The sequence below is a fragment of the Caretta caretta genome, chromosome 2 (assembly GCF_965140235.1).
Source record: "Caretta caretta isolate rCarCar2 chromosome 2, rCarCar1.hap1, whole genome shotgun sequence".
Taxonomy (NCBI): domain Eukaryota; kingdom Metazoa; phylum Chordata; order Testudines; family Cheloniidae; genus Caretta; species Caretta caretta.
Genome location: NC_134207.1, coordinates 23,053,314 through 23,077,324, shown reverse-complemented (window position 1 = coordinate 23,077,324; position 24,011 = coordinate 23,053,314). Strand labels below are relative to the sequence as shown.

The 24,011-nt window shown below is 42.7% G+C and overlaps 1 protein-coding gene across 1 annotated transcript; it reads right to left on the bottom strand.

Moving 5' to 3' along the window:
• Nucleotides 1-694: 694 nt before the first annotated feature.
• On the bottom strand, nt 695-18,417 carry DERL1 (derlin 1). The gene is made up of 8 exons (XM_048841580.2): nt 18,044-18,417; nt 16,287-16,398; nt 11,696-11,760; nt 9,559-9,585; nt 8,197-8,292; nt 6,064-6,116; nt 4,512-4,622; nt 695-3,135 (listed from the first exon to the last, which is right to left on the bottom strand). Exons 1-8 carry the CDS (start codon nt 18,194-18,196, stop codon nt 2,997-2,999), a joined length of 756 nt encoding a protein of 251 aa, XP_048697537.1. The 5' UTR covers nt 18,197-18,417; the 3' UTR covers nt 695-2,996.
• Between the last annotated feature and the right edge of the window lie 5,594 nt (nt 18,418-24,011).

Here is a 24,011-nt window from a genome sequence, read left to right as displayed (position 1 = left end):
CAGCACCTTGCACAACATGGCTGTGATCTCAACTGAGGCCTTGGTGCTAATTCAATAAATAAGGAACAAGAGGAGTCAGATGGACAATGAGGTTATGAATGTGGCTGACAGACTAGTCACTCATCGGCGAGAGGGTGGCAGTTGGGGCACAGTTTTAGACAATGAATTTGGACACCCAAAAGAGGACATGGAAGAGACAGACACTTACCTGGAGAGATGATGCAAGGACATGAAGTAGGCTTCGGAGTTATCAATGTAAGGGTCAGAGCTAAATCTACAGGCTTCACTAAAGTCACCCAAGGAGAAGGCCTGAGTGATCAGAGGGGCTTCCAGGGTATGTTCTCGGGAAAATTCCAGGAGGAGGAAGGACACTGAGAAGGGTAAAAAGAGAACCATGAAATGACAAGCACAAGGAGGAGAGAGGGATGCAGCAGACTGTCAAAGATGGGGGGACAGGCACAACAGAAAACTATAACAGAGAGGCAGAATGACGACAAAGAAGAGGACATTAGGCAGCTGGTGACTTTGGTAAGAGTAGTTTCAGTGAAGAGGACAAGATCCAGAAAATGGATCATTCTAAGGATTTTGATGAAGGAGGAGAGATGGCATGAAACAGGGTGGTTGTTAGAGGCTCTTGAGAGTTCTGTCAAAAGCCTGTGGAAAGTTTAAGCGTGATTTAGCAAAAACAGACAACTTCAGAGATTAAAACTTTAATTTAAACTTTGCCAACAAAAAAATTAGTTACAAAAAGGGAAATTCTCTGTACAGAAGAATGAGTGCCTCCTTATAACAAGAGAATCTGCCTTGTCAGTGTAGATTTGAGTACACAGGTACAGCTGTAGGTCAAATGGGAAATGCAGAATATTCAAAGTGAATTTAAGATTAGTTCAGGGTTTCAAATTTGCAAGATTAGTCATCTCAGTCTTTGAAAAATGTTTAAAATCAAGAATCTCATGTCAAAAGCTTCTCCTTTCCTTGAAACACATTTGACTTGTAATGCCATAGAAGGCATTGCTCATGCAGGGTGCACTCGAAAGTGAAATTCACCTCTTTGCAGAGGGACAACCCCAACACTTAAGCCCTTGTGCTATCCCTCAGCACAGAGATGAATTCACCTGGAATACATGTAAATCATAACTTATATGACAATCACTTAAACTGTCACTTTGCTTAACAGTTAGATCCTGCTTCTAAAATGAAGACAACTGCTTTGAAGACAGTGACATACAGAACTAATTGGAGACCAGCTGCAACATGACTACTGTATGCATGATGGCTCCTGGACTACCACAAGTCAGCATTACTAATGGTAACAGGTACAGTAACATTTACACCAGTGGAGTCTTTCCACTTACCATTATTAAAATATAAATAAGGCAAGGCAAGAGCATCTTTAAAACTCAATTACTGAAACTAGAAAGGCTAAGTGAGTTCCGAACCTCTATATACCTGCACAGCCATGAACATGTAACATGATCACCAGTTCCCTGCATTCATCCATGAGCCAGAAAGACCACCACAACTATGGTGTTAAAGAAAATGCATCCTTTTGAAGCCAGTCACAGATAAAAGGATTAAATCCAATTTGCTTATTTTCTCCCAGGTTCAGGGTGAGTGGAAGTATTTAGAAACCTACAAGTTTGCTGCTGGAAGAAAAACAGCAGTAACAACAATAATAGTATTTAGGACTTTCATGGCACTTCCCATTTTCACAGCACTATATAAAATGAACTGAGCCTGTGCGGTAAGTACCAGTCCCATTTTACAGATGGGAAAATGCGGAGGCTAAGTAACTTACTCAAGGCCACATGGTGAATCAGTGGAAAGAGCAAAGATTAACTTCCTAGCTCCTAGCCATGCACTCAGCTCACTAGAACCCACAGCCTCATGATTCTATTAGGAGAAGACTGTAGACGTCTCCCAATCATACCCCTCACCCCCACTCCACAATAAGAAAAAAAATGGAGATATTGCAAAAAGAGAAACTGATTAACAGCTTTATATAGTTCCTTTTTTGAGAATGAGAAAGGCCTTAGAAAATCAAATCAATTCTATTGTATCTTGTAACCTGGACTAAGTTTATTTCTAGTTCTGATTATTTAATTTCTTAAAGCTTTTAAAGAGAATGCAGTGGTCACATTTTATTAATACAAACATAACTCTGCAGTCAGTACCCTTTACATGAACACCCAAAATATGTGACATTTTCTACTTGTAAAGTAAAATTTGTTCTATTTAATTTTGCAACTAAAATATGAACCTGGAAGCCAGCCTTTTTCAGATTTCAGGATAGTAAATGACAGCTGTAACCTTGGTTTAAACACACCAGACCATGTACGTTACACTGAGGGTTCGGAGAGATTTAGATATCCAGGAATATTGGCAATGGTCATAAGAAACTGAAAAGAAAGCTATCTGTTGTCCTTATCCTTTCCCCTCTCTTGCTGCAGTGCATAGGGTAGCATCTCTTCATCACTGTTGCATGGCAAGAGGAAAAAAACCTGCTTTCCTGAAATACAGTTTGATAACTGAAAGGAAGCTTCTAAAACTTTTAGTCTTGCTTTATGAATGCAGAGCAGTTACTGCCAACTAACAAGTTATTGAAGACTAGAATCCCAGCATAAATATTGACGAATCAGTCTTTTAGATGTACAGATGGAGACATTACTTTGAGCCATCCTTTGGCCAAGGACTGGTTTTTAACTCTTTGCGTATCAGAAGAAGAGAAACACAGACAAAACCCATCAGCACCTTCCATCAGAGAGGAGAGAGGTGGAATGGATTCACTGTGACAGATGGACAATACTAAGGTGGCTTTTTTAATGGCAGTATTGAACTTAGCACTACTTTCTAACCTGGGGTAAAATCTACATTTATCTTCAAGAGTTCTTAATTTTGTCTTGTGCTAGAAAAGTTATTTATGGGTCAACTCCAAAAGCACTAGAGAGAACTCAGTTCTGAAGTACACTCTGCACTTGGAAGGAAGCAGCAGTTTTTCATTGGTCACCTAACCGAAAACCTTGGCCCCAGTTGTGTCTTCCACCACCCTGATGATCTTCTGCAGCCCTGCGCACACTAGCGGGTGGAATGCCAAATCCTGATACCCCTCCTCTCCTGTTTGGCAGCCAGCGGTATCTGGAACACACAGGGGGGGCAAAGCGGAAGAGGGGAGAAAGAGACCAAGAGCTGAATGTAGTAGTAGTTGTTTACTGTTCAAAGCTCATTTTAGCTGCTAAAACTTATAAAAATATGGCTTTATATTTATACAGGGAACCATCACGTAATTTGCTTTACAAATACTAAGTCTCAACACCCTATGAAACAGGTATTTACAGTCCACCTAAAAAACCTCACAAACTTATATGGCCTTATACCATGACTGAGACAAGAGGTGTAGAGAAAATTCTGTTAGATACCTATATGGCCCCCTTTACCACAGTAACTGAGGACCTCCCCATCTTTCAGTAGATTTTTCCTCAACATCCTTGTGAGGTAGGGATTCCCATTTTACAGGTGGGGAATTAAGGCAGAGAGTAAGTGATTTGTCCAAGGCATATCAGGGAATAAAACCCAGGTCTCCCAAATCTCAGGCTGGCACTCCAACCACTGGACCATTCTTCCTCTCTGGCATAGCAACTCTTGAATAAATTCAAATGTCCTACAGATCTAGAGTCAAATCCAGCTCTGGAGTAAATGGCTGAATCTAGCCATTGAAATCTGATCTTTATGGAAAAATTAGGCTTACCAGGAGGGCCTGAAACAGCAAAGACAGTTGAAGTTTAAGGCTGAGCCCCCCACCATGCTGTTGAAAGTTGTACAGTGTTATCTGAATGTAATTCAATCCTGTACCTCATTTTATAATTGACAACTCAGGTTTTAAAGAGGGGTCAACTTAAAGTCATCAGCAAGAGCCTGGCAGGGGAAAAGCATGCACCGCCCAGAGGCTGAGGCATTAAGACAAGGGAATCTGGAGCAGTGATCCTGGACTTTTACTTGCCTTTTAGCTAGAGGAATGGTGCAGAAAAATGGGTAAAACATAATTAACAGGAGAGAGAAAAAACCCAATTAGAAAGTAAAATAAAGACAATTCTATAATCAAGATAGATAGATACTTCCTTTCTACTACTTCCAGGGATGTCTCTTTATTGCCATGATTACACTACACACCACATTTCCTTGGCCTAGAAAAGAGCATAAGCCAATCACTGGCTGACAGTGGAAGACATTTCCCATATGGGCTTTTTATTCCACAATTACGTACTACCAGGTTTCTTGCACCTTCCTCTGACGCCGTCCATGATTAGAGATAGATCAATCTGATATGTTAATGTCTGTGTGAGAAGGTATGGCAGTTGTCCCAATCACTGGCTGATTAGCCTAGGGAAGCAATCTTATGCCCCCAATCCCAGCAAATGTATTTAAGAGGAGATACGAGTCCTTTTAGTTCATAAATTGCAGTATCCCTAGAAGATTATGCCAAAGAAATGACTTGTTTAAAAAACAAAACTTACAGAAACAAGGGTGTGGTTAGGAAATTCCTTCCTCCCAAGTCCATTGGATATTTAAACATTAAGAAGAAGTATAGGTGTCCAACCAGATTTCCTATCAACTCATTGATGATGCTGCAAGACAAGAAGAAAGATTTCAATTTCAGAACTTGTTGATTTCATGAAACCTTTCAGCTACTTATTGTGTACCCACTACAGGTGTCACAGGCATTAAAGCCTCATCTTCCCTCTACTCCCCACCCCAATAACACATTTTCCAGGTTATTGCGGGCTACCTCTTTGGTCAACTGCATTATCACCATCAACACTTCAGCAAGCGATTCCAACACCCTCCTTCCAGGCCTTCTCCAGCTAGCCGTGAATGATACAATCCCATTAACACTTGCACTGGGAAACAGACTTTATAGCGATCAATGGCTAGAATAGTGGTCCACACCTCCTGAAAAATTATTGCTATTTCCACTACACTGCCTGCTCTCTGCTGTATAAAACTTTTCTTAGGCCCCGATTCAGCAGCTGGCCTTGGAGTATTTTATTCCATGTGTAGAAACAGCAAGTATCTAGCAAGCAGCAGTTTCCTGAAGTGACGGATGACTCAAACATGAGGTAGAACCAGAATCTTAACACAGAAAATCCTGACTCCCTATCCACTTCTCTAATTAGTAGACCACATAACATTATTTGTATTACAGGGCCACCAAAAGGTTAGGGCACCATTGTACAAGAGACTGCAAGAACATAGATAATCCCTACCCCAAAGAGCTTACAATCTAAACTAGGGGTTCTCATACTGGTGGTCAGGACCCCTGAGGAGGTTATTACATGGGGGGGAGGGGGGTCGCAAGCTGTCAGCCTCCACCTCCGCTTTGCCTCCAGCATTTATAGTGGTGTTAAATAGATTAAAAAAGTGTTTTTAATTGATAACAGGGTGCAGGGGTTGCACTCAGAGGCTTGCTGTGTGAAAGGGTCACCAGGACAAAAGTCTGAGAAACACTGATCTAAACAGACAAAAGAACAACAAAATAGAAGCAGACTGCAGAGTGCTCAAAGGGATGGTAGGAAAGTGTCATGTTAGTTTGGAGGGGCGGACGGTGGGAGAGAAGGGTTGTTGCTGTTTCTCTATTTTTTCCCCCTCATCATTAAATGCACTGGGCAGGGGGAGAAACAGGCTTGGGGAAAAGGCAGCAGGAGAAGAGTTCACAGGAGGAAGGGAGCAGGACATAACTACTCCATCAGAGGCATTATTTAAGCCTGGGCTTTTAGGAAGAGCAATAGCTGCAAATCCTGATGATTGAAATTTTCCTTTTCAAGAATATCCATACATTGAAGGATTAGGTTTGACAAGATTTCAGCATCGCATTTATTTTCCGGTTTAGTTTAGAGTCCTCATATTACAAAAATACAATAATCATATTGCTAGTCTATCAGTTGGCTTGAAGCCCCCTTATTTTGATGTTACTGCTTCCGAACATCCTCTTAATGGGCAAGATATTCAACTCTACAAGATCAAAGAAAATATTTATAGCTCATGTAAACAAGCATAATGAATACTTACGATCCTCCAATGATGTAGTTGAACCCCAGAATAACCCATGGTAGATAACAAGCCTAGCAAAAAACAAACAAAACAGAGAAGTCATGAATGCCGAAGGAGAGTACAAGGCTGCACAAATTCCTTTGCATCTTCATCAGTGTAATCACTGCATCTTTTAAACATAGTTACAAGACAAATTCTGGTACGTTAACAACCAACACATTTTAAATTAAGTCTAAGCATTTTATGATGTTTTACATTTATTCAAAACTTAGGACTGTCAAGTGATTAAAAAAAGTTAATCGCGCAATTAATTGTACTGTTAAACAATAACAGAATACCATTTATTTAAATATTTTGGATGTTTTCCACATTTTCAGATATATTGATTTCAATTACAGCACAGAATACAAAGTGTACAGTGCTCACTTTATATTTTTTATTACAAATATTTGCACTATAAAAAACAAAAGAAATAGTATTTTTCAATTCACCTAATACAAGTACTGTAGTGCAATCTCTATTACGAAAGGTGAACTTACAAATGTAGAATTAAGTACAAAAAATAACTGCATACAAAAACAAAACAATGTAAAACTTTAGAGCCTACAAGTCCACTAAGTCCTATTTCTCCTTCAGCCAATCGCTCAAACAAGTTTGTTTACATTTGCAGGAGACAATACTGCCTGCTTCTTGTTCACATCACCCGAATGCGAGAACAGTTGTTCGCATAGCACCGTTGTAAATATCTTGCGATGCTGGCTACATGCCAGATGCACTAAAGATTCATATGTCCCTTCATGCTTCAACCACCATTCCAGAGGACATGCGTCTATACTGATGATGGATTCTGCTCAATAGCAGAGCGGACCGACGCATGTTCATTTTCATTATCTGAGTCAGATGCCATGAGCAGAAGGTTGATTTCCTTTTTTGGTGGTGCGGGTTCTGTAGTTTCCGCATTGGAGTGTTGCTCTTAAGACTTCTGTAAGCATGCTCCATACCTGTCCCTCTCAGATTTTGGAAGACACTTCCAAATCTTGGATCAAGTGCTGTAGCTGTCTTTAGAAAGCTCACATTGGTACCTTGCCTTTGTGTTTTGTCAAATATGTAGCGAAAGTGTTCTTAAAATGAAGATGTGCTGAGTCATCATCCGAGATTGCTATAACATGAAATATATGGCAGACTGCGGGTAAAACAGAACAGAGGACATACAATTCTCCCCCCAAGGAGTTCAGTTACAAATTTAATTAACACTATTTTTTTAAATGAGCATCATCAGCATGGAAGCATGTCCTCTAGAACGGAGGGGCTGAAGCATGAAGGGGCATACAAATGTTTAGCATATCTGGCACATAGATATCTTGCAATACCGGCTACAAAGGTCCCCTGTGAACGCCTGTTCTCACTTTCTGGTGACACTGTAGAAAAGAAAAGGGCAGCATTATCTCCTGTAAATGTAAACAAACCTGTTTGTCTTAGCGATTGGCTAAATGAGAAGTAGGACTGAGTGGACTTGTAGGCTCTAAAGTTTTGCATTGTTTTGTTTTTGAGTGCAGTTATGTAACAACAACAATAATCTACATGCTGTAACAGATAACCATCAGGAAAAAGGAAAAAAGCTGAGATGGAACTTCACTGCAGGCTCAAACAAAAAGAATCTGGCTTGTAGAAGAGAAAATTTCTCAAAACATGAACATTTTACTGAGCAGTAGTGAAAACTCTGACTGATGAAGGAAACTGTTTATTGCAGAAAGGTGGCTTTTATTCAAGTTATGGGTGGCCAGAAAGTCTTTTTATTTTGGTGTCAGTTTTTCAGACAAGTTGATTTCTATTTTGGGGGCACTTATGGCAGTTTTATACTGCAACAGCTAACACCATATGAGACACAGTGGGGACTGAACTCTGATCTTCTCCCACCAGAAGAGGGTCAGGAGCTCTAGGAAGACAGCAAAACCTCTCTCTGAAGAGAGGATCTACCATTTGTTGATAGCTTGTGGCTGACCCAGAAGTGACTGACTCCAGAAGGAATTTCATCCAGCCCCTGCCAATGATAGCATGAAACTCTTTTAGACTTTTTTTTGGCGGGGGGGGGGGGGGGGGGGGGGGAAGGAATTCCAGAAGAGAACTGTGCCAACAACCTGTATACTGTACCTTAAATCTTGTCCCAAACCAAAATGATACAATCATGTCTCTGTTCAGCTGGGCCCAGACATAAAGCACTGACATGATCAGGGGAATCATCAGCAACTGCAATACAAAGAAACAAAGCAAAAATTATTACATCCACCTAAAACTTCTGAGGAACACAAACAGATGGCTAGCTTTAGAAATGCTTTGTTAGCATGATACGTCAGCATAGATCCTTTAACAACTACACTGCAAGCCTTTGCTGCATGCATACACTCATGACCTAACAAGTTCATGAGGGTAGTGGTGAGCAAGTGAACCAACGAGTCATTCTGTTTTATAATGTGGAAAACTGGTCTATCTCACTAGCTTCCTGGGGTTGCAACCCCATTGGTAATATACTTCCACTTATGTGTCTGCCAAAAATATTACAGACTTCCCATTTCTTCGAAGACTTTAAAAAAATCTGATGTACATTTGTTTCAGGGTTCATTCAGACTTTAGATGCACAATCATGATTTATCTGCCGGGATAGTACGGTGAATTGTCTCAGGGATTATCAGCAAGGTTTTATGCAAGACACTAGAAATGTAACAGGGGAGGAAGCGGGGACGGAGAGGTACAGAATATATGTGAGAAGTGGTCAAAGACAGGAAGACTAAAAACAAACATACCTCAGAAACAACATATCTGTGACTCAAGATAAGTCATCCCCCCCCACCCAAAAAATCACTTTAAGACAACTGACCTGATCCAAGACTCTTATTAAGATCTATTTTAATCATTCCTGTGATATTCTCCCACTTTACATTTTTGACATATACCCTGAGTGGTGTTTGTCATAGAAACATGCACCACTTCATATACCCTTAAATTTTGCTCTTTAGATGATCAGAGCTTTTGTAAAATAATGTGAATTCACCTAAAATGGCATTCCTTCTGAGGAGTCTCACTGCTGAACTCTAACCCAAGAACTGTTTTTTAGCTCAAAGGGTCAAGTAGTAAATGGCCATAATGTTAATCCATCAGCAGGGGAAATAAAGTCGATGGATGAAATCCTGGCTCTTTTGAGGTCAATGGCAAAACTCCCATTGACGTCAATAGGGCCAGGATTTCACCCCTTCATTCCTTAGTTGTGCGACTGATTTCCACAATGCACCCATGCCTGCTATGCCACAATGAGTTAATTACCTCTAGTTTACAGCAAAAAGATTAACAACGTTTATTTCTCTTCTAAGATAGCCCCAGCAAGAGAAGTCAGCGATTTTCCAAAATACTGATGTGTAACGATAGATAAATAGATACTTTAGTGACATTAAAAAAATACTCTGCCTAGAAATAAATGTAATATTATAAAGCTTCCTTGGAAAATTGTAACCTGCTTACCTGCATGTCCATCACCAAGCCGGTTATCTTTCATTGGACTATTAAGGAAAATATAATAAAAATAAGTGCTAGACGCATGGTGATTTTTAAACTGATTCAGCTTTTAATTTTACTTTTAAAAGTAAACTTAGTGCTCCTGAAAAGTGACAGATCGACAGCCATGGCAAATGAACTCCTAAGCATCCACAGAGCAGATTCGGTCCAAGTTTTCCCACATTGCCATGCCAATGGGACTCAATTATGACATGAAGTGACCCCACCTAGACCTGAGAGACCACGCTCATTTTTCATGCCCATTCAATCCTCTGCTTTGTGCCGAGATTAAGCAGGCGGGAGCTGGCCGTCCTTTTTAAAAAGCATGTTTAAAAGGACCAGAACTTCGTCATATACTTGTCCTTCAGTTTGTTTAAAGTTATCAAGAAAAAATGCTGTATTCTTTATTACCTCAAGGAACCAAACAGCAAAACAGATTACCTGAAAATTTAATATCGCTAATAAGAAAACAGAAAACAAATACTGGCTCGAAATTTACTGATGAAGTCTTTCAATGCTACTATGAGGATGAGGAAACTGAAGTACCTGCTTGCTGTTTTAACAGATAATTGTGTCTTTTTTCAGTAATTGTTTGTAGTATCAAAATGCAGTTGTACTCAGAAAAGGAAACAAATATGACACGGTGGGCGTGTGAGTTTTTCTACAGACTTCTGTATCAAGTGTGCTCTATTTGTAAATGAGGAGAAATATTCCAAATACAAACTCTACCTGGGGCTCTGAAAGTCAGGCTGTGATCAGAATCTTACATGAGCACCGATCCAAGATTCTACAGCCAGAATTCAGCTAACAGCTTTGTTGGTGGTGTAGCAGAATCCAGCTCATCTTCCAGTTGCTCTGTTGGGCTAACAGGAGTAAAGATTCTCTCTATACACTGAAGTCAGCAGATATGAAAGAAAAACAGGGAGCATATCCACTGATTAAGAAGGTGCCATTTCTATATAGTAAGTCTCCTGACTATAACCACAGTTTGTGATAAAGTCACATCTTCTGTTCCTTCTCTGGGTAGAGTGCTGTCATAAGTGACCATACAGGGATAAAGGATTGCAGGAAGAGACTAATAGGAAAGGAAATTAATTCAATTTTAGGAAAACAAAGTGGGGTAGAGTGAAGAAGTAGCGTCAGGGAGGCCATTAAAATATACCAGTGCAACTTCTAAAGCAGCAGTTCGCAACCAGGAGTCTGAGACCCTCTGGGGGGCCATGAGCACATTTCTGGGGATCCACCAAAATAAACCAGAGAGCAGGGTTGGCATTAGACTCGCTGGGGAGCAGGGCAGAAAACTGCAGCACAAGCAACATAACTTTGCGGGGCCTCCTCTGGCGTGGGGCACTGGGCAATTGCCCTGCTTGCCACCCCCTAATGCCAACCCTGACTTTTAATCTATTGGATATGCAGAAAACAGTTGTTGTGGCACAGGTGGGCAGTGAAGTTTTTACAGCATGTTGGGTGAGGGGAGCCTCAGAAAGTAAAAGGTTGAGAACCTCTGTTCTAAAGGATGGCCTGAAAGGCAGGGAAGTAAGTGACCCATGGAATTGCTAACAGGACATTAAGCCTTTTGCCTCAAGATCACTGACCTGATTCAGGCCTGGGTCGATACTGAAAGCTGTTGCCACCTGGTGGTCTTTATTACATTAGCTTTGTGGTCTCTGTATAGTTCACAGTGAACAAGAGTTCACCCAAACTTCAGCAAAACTGACAATCTTTTTGGCAGCTAAGGATTGGATAGACATGGGCCCTAAATTTGCTCCCAACCCTAGTGGAGGTCCATAAACGGTCAGCAGAGAGACACGCTACCAGTGAACTCTGGAAAAGCCTGTACTGCTTTGATGTTCTTTTGTGTAAACAAAACCACAGTCTCCAAAGTTGTCAGACAAACTGGAACTTTGAACTAGCACAATTATAGTGTTTTCCCTCAAAAATAATCCCACTGGCTTGCCCTGAAGGGTAGGAGCCATCTTTAAATGTCTATGGAAATTATATTTAAGTGCTTTTAGCTGATAAAAACTGGTTTATGAAACAGCCTTATCTTAGGCATAAACACAAGACGCAAAATGTGCCAAGAACTTGATGAACAGAAGGATACAACGATGCAAATCCAGTTAAACAGAAGCATGAACATATAATCCGCTGGCCTTCCATCAAAAGCACCTATAAACAAATAAAGCAGTTAGCAGAACAGTTGTCAAGATTTCAGATCACACTATATCCCAAGAACTACCTCAGTTCTTGGCCAGTGGAAACAACACATGGTGCCAAATGCAACCCTCTTGTGTTTGAGTGTACTAGAATTGCAACATTTGAGAAAGTGGTACTTTCAACATGTGATCAAGTTCTTTTAAATGATCATTTTTGTGAGCAAATCCCCAAATACTCCAAATTATTTTTAAAAATCCATCATTATTCCTTTTTGATTTATCTGTACACAAATTGTAAGTTTACACTCTGCCTTTCTAAAAAAGAAAAGCATTCCTCCTCCCTAAGTTGAAAGCAGACTGAGCTGCTACAGCAAGAAGGTGCTATCTTGCCTTGATGCTTCAAAGAACAGGCAGACTGGATAATGAGGGTAGATTGCATCAGTTACAGAATTGTGTCAGGGTTTGTTTGTTTGTTTTTTTGACACCACAGACTGTAAATAAGCCAGTTATTTTTCACTGCAAATGAGCTTTCCTGTTCCATTCCCCGACATACAAGCTTCTTCCTGGGAGCATCGGTAGGAAGGGACACAAACAGAGATGGGAATAGAGGTTGGGGCATATGTGGATATAACAGAACCCAGTATATCAAAAGGACAAACATGGCAAGCAAACATGCAAGTTTTCTGCTCCATCTTCTTTTGGCTTTCTTGCTTTCAAGAAGCTTAAACTAGGGTTACCATACGTCCGTATTTTCCCAGACATGTCTGGCTTTTTGGTTCTTAAATCGCTGTCTGGGAGGAATTTTTAAATATCTAAAAACATCCGGGATTTTGCCATTATTATTTTTCCCCCAAAGAAGAGTCGATCATTCAAGAAAGAGAGTGAATGCTGATCACTCAAGAGAGTGCCCACTTTTTCCCCCTAGCTCCCAGTGCCTGCAGTGCAAAATAGCAGTTTCATGTGGCTGGGAGGGATGGGGGAGGAGGGGGAACACAGCACGCTCAGGGGAGGAGACGGGGCCGAGGCGGGGATTTGGGGAAGGGGTCCAATGGGGCAGGGAGGGGATGGAGTTGGGGCGGGGCCGGGGGCAAGAGCAAATAAACCCCCCCCATGGAGTTTCCTCTTTTTCTGAATGTTCAAATATGGTAACCCTACTTAAACATCAGATTCTGGCAGTTATCTAAACCATAGGCCTTTTGTGGTTTAATTTAGTTAAAAACAAAAACAAAATTTAAAGAAACCATAAAACAAAGTGTCCTATAATATAAACTCAAACAATCTACAAGTTGAAAGACTGAAGACACTCAGTATATTGCATAAATGATGTGCACATCCAGACAATTTCTAAAACAGCCAATACCATTCAGTGAGATTTGTACTTAACCACTAAGTGGAATTTTGACTCTACAAATCTTAACAGGTGTTTAACACAGTCTTTCACAACAAATCAATTACTGGCAGGGAGAGGTTAATTAGGAAGAGCACATGAACAGCAGCCTATGTACAAACATTAAGGTATGGTTCTACTCGGACATATAAAAACTGGTAACTTCTTATTCAACAATCTCCTCCCTGTGTCAATTTAACTATTTTAGTCACTAATGTGAGAAGATAAGGAGTTTGGTATTTAGCTCTGCAAAGCCAACATCGGTGAATAAGAGCGAGCTAGAGTTTATTTCTTTTTGTGAATTGGAGTTGTGGATCAAGTTCAAGTTTCTAACATGTCCAAAACCTCTGAGAAGAGTGAGACTCCGCATGTGTCACACAGTATAATTTGACCAGCAGACCCTTTGCTATTAGTGATGAACAAAAGAGAAACCATCCTGATCTTTAGATCCCAGGCTGAGTTTGCAGATCTGGCAGTCAAAAAGCAAGACTGCTAGGCTCATCTTTACAAGTTAAAAAACTAGCCTTTTTTAGATTCCAATCCTGCACTGGGATATGCTAGCATGGGCCCTGGCATTTGTAAAAGTCCCACTGACTTTTATGAAACTTTGCCTAGATCTACATCATCAGATCCCAGGATAGGCTCAAAACATAGGTGAGGATCTCACTGAGAGACAGTATTCATGCACAGCCCATGAAAAGTGAAGTAGAAAGGATGGAGTTCTGTTTATAAACATTTGAATTCCATAGCACCTAGAAATTTCCTACAACTATGTTAAGTTTCCACAATAAGAAAAGTATATACCTGTTGTTAAAAAGAGTAGCTATTAACATCTGAGGCAGTTCAACCTACTTAAAATGGGACACCATCACCTTTAAAGCTAATCATCTTTTAAAAGTTAGTTGAAAGTTTCATGCCCTTTCCCTGAGCCTTTTTCTTATATCTTATTATATATGTTTTTCTCCCTACTGTTGTTGTAGAGAGATCCATGCAAACAAAAGGGGACAGTGACTGATGATGCCAGGGAAACTGATCATGACAAAATGAACAGACTGAAAAAAAAAACCCCCAGAATGATACTTTTTTCTCTAGCCTTTTTCACTTGTACTAATCTTGGGGTTTACTTGTAAGAATAAGACACCAATAAATAAATAATACATTGTCACTTTAAATGCCTGAGAAAAAATGAGCTGTAGATTTCCTGATTTCTGTTCCAGACAAAGTGACATAAGTACCACTAAGGTCTGAAAGAACCATCTAATTATAGCCCCTTATTTTAGTTCCTTTTTCATTCTTGGTAGTAGTGAAGACAGTCACTCTGACAGAAAAACCGTGCCATCAGAATCTTGGTTTCCACAGGAATTTAGGGAAGTAGTTGTTGTTAACCAGTAACGCAGGGATACAATCTACTTTCCAGCCTCTTCTAGAGTTTTGCACAGTTTATAAAAAAAATTAGCATAAACTTTGAAATTCATCTTTAACATCAGTGACTGCCCAAAGCCATGCACAGCCCTTCAGATGTAGGCTATAAATTCTTAACAAAGAGACGGCTAAGGATGACTTGCTTAGTCTACAAGTACCTACGTGGGGAACAAATATTTAATAGGCTCTTCAATCAAGCAGAGGAAAGTATAAACACAATCCAATGACTGGAAGTTGAAACTAGCCAGAGTCGGACTGGAAATAAGGCATAGATTTTTAACAATGAGAGTAATTAACCATTGGAACAATTTACTAAGTGTTTTGTTGAATTCTCTATCACTGATGATTTTGAAATCAAGGTCGGATGTTTTTCTAAGAGAGATGCTCTAGAAACTATTTTGGGGAAATTCAATGGCCTGAGTTACACAGGTCAGACTATATAATCACAGGTGTCCCTTCTGGCCTTGGAATCTATGAATTCATAAGCTAGCCCCAAGGGCCATTTACTTCCCTCAATCATACTGATAATGAGAGCTGTGCTCATAGAGTTATAGCAGCACGGGTTTACATTATAAACAACCTGCAAATGTTCCAACGAAAGTTCCAATAGTACCCAAAAAAGTTTTTAAAAGGGGATAAAAGAGTTAGTGGAAGGGTACTGAACCAGTCAATTTTTTTGTACTCCTACAAAAATCACTAAATTACATTTTTGGAACATGCATATTGCATCTTATCATGGTAGTACTAATCTGTCTTCCTACAAGTGGGATGTAACTTATTAATAAAAATGTACAATTTCATTTGACATTCAGTACAATAAGTGCAACATAAGATATCTAGATTTCCCATTGAGACCTCATTGTTCATAGATGAGCTACAAGAGCACATACAACTAAGAACTGCAATATGTTTATTTTATACAATGTTATCATAGATATCGTCATTTTGAATATTTTACTTTTGGGAGTTTGTTTGGGTTTTTTTAAACAAATACACAAACATTTCTTTCTGTGTTTTATTTAGTTCAGCCTGGTACCAAGCCAAGCATTTTACTTTTTTACCCTTTAAGATGTAATATAAATGAGGTACTTGCATACAACCACTTGGCAAAGAAGAGGTTTACCATAGACACCTTCTGCATACCAATGCTACTACTTTGCTCTTCTAGAGCATCTATAAATCTGATCATTTGCAATTACTTTATAAACATTAAGACTCCACTCTTTAAACACCACTCTTTACAAATGGGCAAACTGAAACAAACAAAGAGGTTGACTTGTCCAACATGGACTATCTCCCTCAGTGGTTTGGACTAGGTCTTCTGGTTCCTTTATTTTAAGTGACCCTATAACGATGCAAAAGAGCAGTAGAGTCCCCTCCTACTGCCCCAAATCCAACAACTAAAAGTCCCAATCCTTAGTCATAGGAGTGGTCCCACAGAATGGCTGCAGGACAGGGTCTTAAGTGACTAGAGACCCAAAAGTCACTTCTAGACAACAGAGGGAAGTGTAATGAATTGATTTTTCAAAAATTCCATTTTCTATTGATTAAGTGAACATAAAGGCATGCACATTGCTATCTTTCTCTTTCAGAGTTTTGTCTGAGTCAGAGTCACTGATCACTCCCACAAGCTATTCTGAATAGAACTGTATATATGTAAAGATATTCAATCTCTTTGCTACACTCATGTTAAATCCTATAGCATGCACATACTGCAATTATTAACATACCTGTTTCTAGTCGTGATGAATACTGATACAAAAAATATAAGTTCACCAAATAGAGAAATCCAGTTCCTGGGCCCACTGGGAAGTAGAATGTTGCAGTTAATGGCCTCCATATCTGTCCAGACCAAAAAAAGTGAGTGCAGTTACATAAATTAAAGATGAATGAATAATCATGATGTTCCATTTTTAGATTAAGGAACAAATTTAAGATTCCTGTGTATCAAATTTTTTATTCAGTGTTATCACTTCAAAAGCCCTTGTAGCTTATGTCTTACTTGCTATAATCAATTAAGCTATTAGGGTTTTACGAGTAGTTTCCAGATACAGCATAGTTGGCTTCAAAAGGGACCCAGAGAACAAGACAAATCCTCACAACTGTTCTACGCTATTTTAAAGGCATCCAAACAGAATCCTTTCTACTTAATCCAGGGATCGGCAACCTTTGGCACGCGGCCCATCAGGGAAATCCACTGGTGGGCCGGGACGGTTTGTTTACCTGCTGCATCCACAGGTTTGGCTGATTGCAGCTCCCACTGGCCACGGTTCGCCATTCCAGGCCAATGTGGGCTTTGGGAAGTGGCGCAGGCCGAGGGATGTACTGGCCACCGCTTCCTGCAGCACCCATTGGCCTGGAAGGGCGAACTGTGGCCAGTGGGAGCTGCAATCAGCTGAACCTGTGGATGCTGCAGGTAAACAAACCATCCTGGCCCGCCAGTGGATTTCCCTGACAGGCCGTGTGCCAAAGGTTGTCGATCCCTGATTTAGTCCAATGGAAGGCAACACTGAGCAAGAAACTCATACGATAACCTTCTGAGTGTAATTTCCTTCAGATAATATCGCACATTATTTTTAGCATTTATGCACCTGCTTTATGAAAATCCCTGTTTATCAACATCATAAACAGTCTTTAACTAGGCTGCAAACAGTAGTCGGCACAGACAATCTTGCCGCTTCTTAGTTGACGTGAGACACTCCAAATCTGCAACATTTCAGAATGATGTGTTCAGATCCCAGATTCCGTAAATCAGCAGGGACTATCAGCATTAGAGATACAGGACTCTAACTTCACAGTAACCACTTTGCGGCTGATACTTGGAACAATGACAAGCTACAGAGGGAATTGTGTTCAGCCCTTCTCAGTTAGGCACACCATTAGCACAATGATATAGGATCCACATCCTTTAAGGCTCCTTCTCCTCCTTCCCCGTTTTTGGGGGGGAAAGGGAGAGGACACTTCCTACCATATACACACAGAATGGGCACTGAAGCAATTGTCTCCTAATACAAGCGATCATTCAGTGTGGGACCTAAGCAGCCAGAACACTGATCCCAACAAGCACCTCCCTGACCTGGGCCCCCTCATCTATAAGCAGCCCACTAGTGGGGCCAACCCAAGTGCTAGCTCCCACTGCTTGGAGTGCCCACACCTTTACTACAGAAGTGAGCTACCCTGAGCAGATAGCCTGGGTAACCGGGACAGGGCACCTGGACCTAGTACCCTCTAGGTCTAACGGACACTTCGAGAGCAGGGCTGGGATTCAAACCCACCTCTGCCGCTCCTCGCCCACACGGACCCTTCAAGCGCGAAAAGACTACACATCCCAGCAGCCACAGCCTCACCCTACTGCACCTCCCAACATGCAACGCGCTCCCCAGAGTGGCCCGCCTACAATTCCCGGCAAGCGGAGCGCAGCCCCGTGCCGAGCTACCTTAGCGCTCTGGAGGCGCTCTGCATGCCGGGACTTGGAGTCCACCCCTACCTGGAAGCGGTATATGAAGGCATCGGGCCATAGGAAGAGATAGGCGGGGCTGATGAGGCCTAGTTTGCCGACAAGCGGCACCGCGATGGAGCTGGCGAACCAGTAGCGGGTGATGAAAGGGATGCTCCGGAACCAGTCCCCCAGGTCCGACATCTCTCCGAGCTCAGCCGCCGCCGGGACCTCGCTACACACCGGCCACCGAGCTACCGCGAGATCGTTGATCCAGCTCGCGCCGAGGCCGGCCTCCAACTCCGAGGAAGCTGCCGCAGCCGCCGGGCGTGTGGCGCAGGCGCCGCCGAATCGACTCGTAGCCAGACGTGTCTCCTGCGAATCCGGCCCCCACCAGCTACTTCCGGTTCCGCTTCCCAGGCGTCGGAAGCGCCGGAAGTCCCACCTCGTAAGGGGACAGCGCAACCCGCCAATGTGCGCTACTTAGGTGCCTCCTTCCGGCGACGCGCTGCAGGATCACGTGACATCCCTCCCCGTCATTCGTCCTTCCCCCAGACCGCCCCCCCCCAGGCAGTGCCCAGGGCAGCTCGTTCTTGGGGCGCTGCTCAGCGGGCGTAGGTCCCCTGTCCCCAGGGGGGCAAGCGCTTTCTGGCCGGCCGAGAAGACTGTGGGCTCGATCAGAGCGGCATCCCCTCTGTGGGGGCCACGTGGAGGGGTTTGGACAGTCACAGTAGTGGGAACAAGACAGTACCGGGTTTACCATGGCGCCGGGCCCGCTCTCAGGGCAGGGGGTGGGTCGGGGGGGGGGGCTCGGAGCACCCCCAGCACCCTGGCCTGACTCCTGTCCCTCATCCTGACTCCTGCACCCCCACATCCTCACCCCCACGCTGAGCACCAAACGGGAGCTCCTGCACCCCTCGCACCAAACAGGAGCTGCCCTAGGTAAGTGCTCCACGCCCCAACCTCCTGCCCCAGCCCACACCCCCCTCCTGCACCCTAACTCCCTCCGAGACCCTGCAATCCCACCCCTGAGCCCCCTCCCGCACCCTAAGTCCTCACCAGACCCTGCACTCCAACATTTTTTTAAAAAAGAATTATAAAGTGTTCTTATCCAAAATGCTTTGGTTAGTTTCTAAGGTGCCACAAGTCCTCCTTTTCTTTTTGCGAATACAGACCAACAGGACTGCTACTCTGAAACCTTACATTAGCTAGCTAATGGTACAAATAACATTTGGAAAGATCATTAAGTGGTCTGCAGAGACCCTCAACGATTTTCAAGTGGTCTGTGGAAAAATAAGTTAGACTACAAAAACAATCAAGATGCCTCACTTTATTTTCATGTACTTGCTATTACTTATAGGAGAAGGATGAAGAAAAAAAGGATGAAAAACGGGAGTGGGCGGGGAGATAAGAGAGAATGTTCTTTTTCTCGGCTGGGTCCCAAGGAGGGGCCACAAAAATGAAGCTGAGCACAGGGCCCCACTAACTATAAATCCGCCACTGTGGCTGACGCCTCCCCCACAGCTCCCCATGCCACAGCCAGGGTGCTAACCCCTGCCCCCGCCCGAGCACCATATCCCGCTGCATTTGTTAAAAAGCATTTACATAAAAGGGGCAGTGTTCGGGTACATTTGGTTACACCCAAACAACTGCTCAGAGTTATACAACATACCAACATTCTTATAAACTGGATTTTCAAGAGGATACAATTTCTGCTGTTTTTCCATTGCTTTTTTGACTTGGAGCTGAAGTCTTGCCGTCTCCTGTTGCATCTGACTCATAGAATATCAGGGTTAGAAGGAACCTCAGGAGGTCATCTAGTCCAACCCCCTGCTCAAAGCAGGACTGATCCCCAAGTAAATCATCCCAGCCAGGGCTTTGTCAAGCCTGACCTTAAAAACTTCTAAGGAAGGAGATTCCACCACCTCCCTAGGTAACGCATTCCAGTGTTTCACCGCCTTCCTAGTGAAAAAGCTTTTCCTAATATCCAACCTAAATCTCCCCCACTGCAACTTGAGACCATTACTCCTTGTTCTGTCATCTGCTACCACTGAAAAAAATCTAGAGCCATCCTCTTTGGAACCCCCTTTCAGGTAGTTGAAAGCAGCTATCAAATCCCACCTCATTCTTCTCTTCCATAGACTAAACATCCCTAGTTCCCTCAGCCTCTCCTCATAACTCATTTGTTCCAGTCCCCTAATCATTTTTGTTGCCTTCCGCTGGACTCTTTCCAGTTTTTCCACATCCTTCTTGTAGTGTTGTTGGATCATATTAAAGAAATTCTGTATTAAAATCACAAATGAGCTTGATTCTCCATAGTTTAAATTCCAGGGTATTACTAATTAAGAGGTCTCTTGGTTTTTGGTACTGTTTCTCTCCCTCTGTGTGTGAAATTTGCAAGCTGCTAATTGTGTTAGTACATTCGAAGACAGAGTCTGTTCTCAAAGCAATTCACAGAGAGAGAGACTCAAAGCAATACTCTAACAACAGAAACAGCACCCAGAGACTCCCTGCCCTTTTGTTATATTAACAATTGTGATTAAAATAGAGATAGAGGATGTATGTGGATGGATGCTTGGTGTGGATAATAACTGAATGATCAGGGAGGTGCCATCTTAAGAATCCAGTGTCCATTGGCTGAAGAAGGCGTCAAGTGGAAATAACCAGAGGACCCCCCCCCATCCCCCCGGAGGGCAGACTGGAATCCACCCCACAGCCTCAAGAATGGGAGAACCAAAGAACAAGATAACATCTGGCAACACGGAGCCGTCAGGAATGTGCTATCTGCTGATTGATTCAGCAACAGCATGATGAAGCAATTCCCACAGACTGGCCTAGGAATAAATTCCTATAAAAATAGACTCTAGAAAGTGAGAACTTTGTGGGGGGTCTGATTCTGCAAACCAACTTCCAGAAGCATCAGATGAGCATCTAACAAGGCCCTGCTCCCTCCTCAGATCCAGGCCACCTGGCCAGTGGCTTGGCATGAGCAACTCTAAGGCTGATAACTATGATAACAACCTTTCAGAACCTCTGTGTGTGTGTGTGTGTGTTTGTATGAATGAATGTGTGAATAAATATAAGATTGAATGGAATGTTATAACTATAACTAACTGCTTACTATGATTCTTTCTGTATTCACAATAAATGTGGTATTTTGCCTTTTTCCCTTTAATAAGATCCTGCTGGTTTTTAATTTATTGGTACAAAAGTGTGGGGCCCAAAACTGGACACAGTACTCCAGATGAGGCCTCACCAGTGTCGAATACAGGGGAACGATCACGTCCCTCGATCTGCTGGCAATGCCCCTACGTATACATCCCAAAATGCCATTGGCCTTCTTGGCAACAAGGGCACACTGTTGACTCATATCCAGCTTCTCATCCACTGTAACCCCTAGGTCCTTTTCTGCAGAACTGCTGCCAAGCCATTCGGTCCCTAGTCTGTAGCGGTGCATTGGATTCTTCCATCCTAAGTGCAGGACTCTGCACTTGTCCTTGTTGAACCTCATCAGATTTCTTTTGGCCCAATCCTCCAATTTGTCTAGGTCCCTCTGTATCCTATCCCTACCCTCCAGCGTATCTACGTCTCTTCCCAGTTTAGTGTCATCTGCAAACTTGCTGAGGGTGCAATCCACACCATCCTCCAGATCATTTATGAAGATATTGAACAAAACCGGCCCCAGAACCGACCCTTGGGGCACTCCACTTGATACCGGCAGCCAACTAGACTGGAGTCATTGATCACTATCCGTTGAGCCCGACAATCTAGCCAGGTTTCTGTCCACCTTATAGTCCATTCATCCAGCCCATACTTTAACTTTAACTTGCTGGCAAGAATACTGTGGGAGACAGTGTCAAAAGCTTTGCTAAAGTCAAGGAACAACATGTCCACTGCTTTCCCTTCATCCACACAACCAGTTATCTCGTCATAGAAGGCAATTAGATTAGTCAGGCATGACTTGCCCTTGGTGAATCCATGCTGACTGTTCCTGATCACTTTCCTCTCCTCTAAGTGCTTCAGAATTGATTCCTTCAGGACCTGCTCCATGATTTTTCCAAGGACTGAGGTGAGGCTGACTGGCCTGTAGTTCCCAGGATCCGCCTTCTTCCCTTTTTTAAAGATGGGCACTACATTAGCCTTTTTCCAGTCATCCAGGACTTCCCTAGATCGCCATGAGTTTTCAAAGATAATGGCCAGTGGCTCTGCAATCACATCCGCCAACTCCTTTAGCACTCTCGGATGCAACACATCCAGCCCCATGGACTTGTGCTCGTCCAGCTTTTCTAAATAGTCCCGAACCACTTCTTTCTCCACAGAGGGCTGGTCACCTCCTCCCCATGCTGTGCTGCCCAGTGCAGTCTGCGAGCTGACCTTGTTCATTAAGACAGGTTTCAGAGTAACAGCCATGTTAGTCTGTATTCGCAAAAAGAAAAGGAGTACTTGTGGCACCTTAGAGACTAACCAATTTATTTGAGCATAAGCTTTCGTGAGCTACAGCTCACTTCATCGGATGCATGCTGTGGAAACTGCAGAAGACATTATATACACAGAGACCATGAAACAATACCTCCTCCCACCCCACTCTCCTGCTGGTAATAGCTCATCCAAAGTGACCACTCTCCCTACAATGTGCATGATAATCAAGTTGGGCCATTTCCAGCACAAATCCAGGTTTTCTTACCCGCCTCCCCCCTTTTTCCAAAAACCACACACACAAACTTACTCTCCTGCTGGTAATAGCTTATCCAAAGTGACCACTCTCCTTACAATGTGTATGAAAATCAAGGTGGGCCATTCTCCAGCACAAATCCAGGTTTTCTCACCCCCCCCCCCCAAAACACACACACACAAACTCACTCTCCAGCTGGTAATAGCTTATCCAAAGTGACCACTCTCCCTACAATGTGCATGATAATCAAGTTGGGCCATTCTCCAGCACAAATCCAGGTTTTCTCACCCCCCCCCAAAACACACACACACACACACAAACTCACTCTCCTGCTGGTAATAGCTTATCCAAAGTGACCACTCTCCCTACAATGTGCATGATAATCAAGGTGGGCCATTTCCAGCACAAATCCAGGTTTTCTCACCCCCCCCCCCATACACACATAAACTCACTCTCCTGCTGGTGATAGCTCATCCAAACTGACCACTCTCCTTACAATGTGTATGATAATCAAGGTGGGCCATTTCCAGCATAAATCCAAGTTTAACCAGAACGTCTGGGGGAGGGGGGGAGGGATAGGAAAGAACAAGGGGAAATAGGCTACCTTGCATAATGACTTAGCCACTCCCAGTCTCTATTTAAGCCTAAATTAATAGTATCCAATTTGCAAATGAATTCCAATTCAGCAGTTTCAGAAACTAGAGACTGGGAGTGGCTAAGTCATTATCTCCCCCGCCTCCCCCAGACGTTCTGGTTAAACTTGGATTTATGCTGGAAATGGCCCGCCTTGATTATCATACACATTGTAAGGAGAGTGATCACTTTAGATAAGCTATTACCAGCAGGAGAGTGGCGTGGGAGGAGGTATTGTTTCATGGTCTCTGTGTATATAATGTCTTCTGCAGTTTCCACAGTATGCATCCGATGAAGTGAGCTGTAGCTCACGAAAGCTTATGCTCAAATAAATTGGTTAGTCTCTAAGGTGCCACAAGTACTCCTTTTCTTTTCATGAAGACAGAGGCTCATCTGGTGAGCTTTCTTCTTCCTTTCATCAGCTTCTCTCTCTATCTCGGCTATCTTCTGCTTTTCCAGCCATCAAATTACTGCTAGTTTCTCTTTATGCTCAAGTTGCAGTTTATTTGCTGCCTTTTGCATTCTGATTTTTTCCGTAGCTTCTGTAGTATCATGTAAGGGCTGTGCTCCTGCCTTCTAATCACTGGCCATTAACCGATCTCTCAGTTCTTGATTTGTAGCATTCTTTCTCAAGCTTATCCCCTTTTCTGAACACAAATCTTCCAGAGTTTTTTTTGCCAAGGCCCTCATTTGCTCTTTGTTCACCCATTGCAA

Excerpts from the sequence above, each read along its gene's own strand:
- DERL1 (XM_048841580.2), bottom strand. The coding sequence starts at position 18,196 with ATGTCGGACCTGGGGGACTGGTTCCGGAGCATCCCTTTCATCACCCGC. Across the intron at positions 8,293-9,558 it reads GCTTGGTGATGGACATGCAG|TTGCTGATGATTCCCCTGAT; the intron begins GTAAGCAGGTTA and ends TTTGTATTGCAG. Across the intron at positions 6,117-8,196 it reads GGTTTGGGACAAGATTTAAG|GCTTGTTATCTACCATGGGT; the intron begins GTACAGTATACA and ends GTTTTTTGCTAG.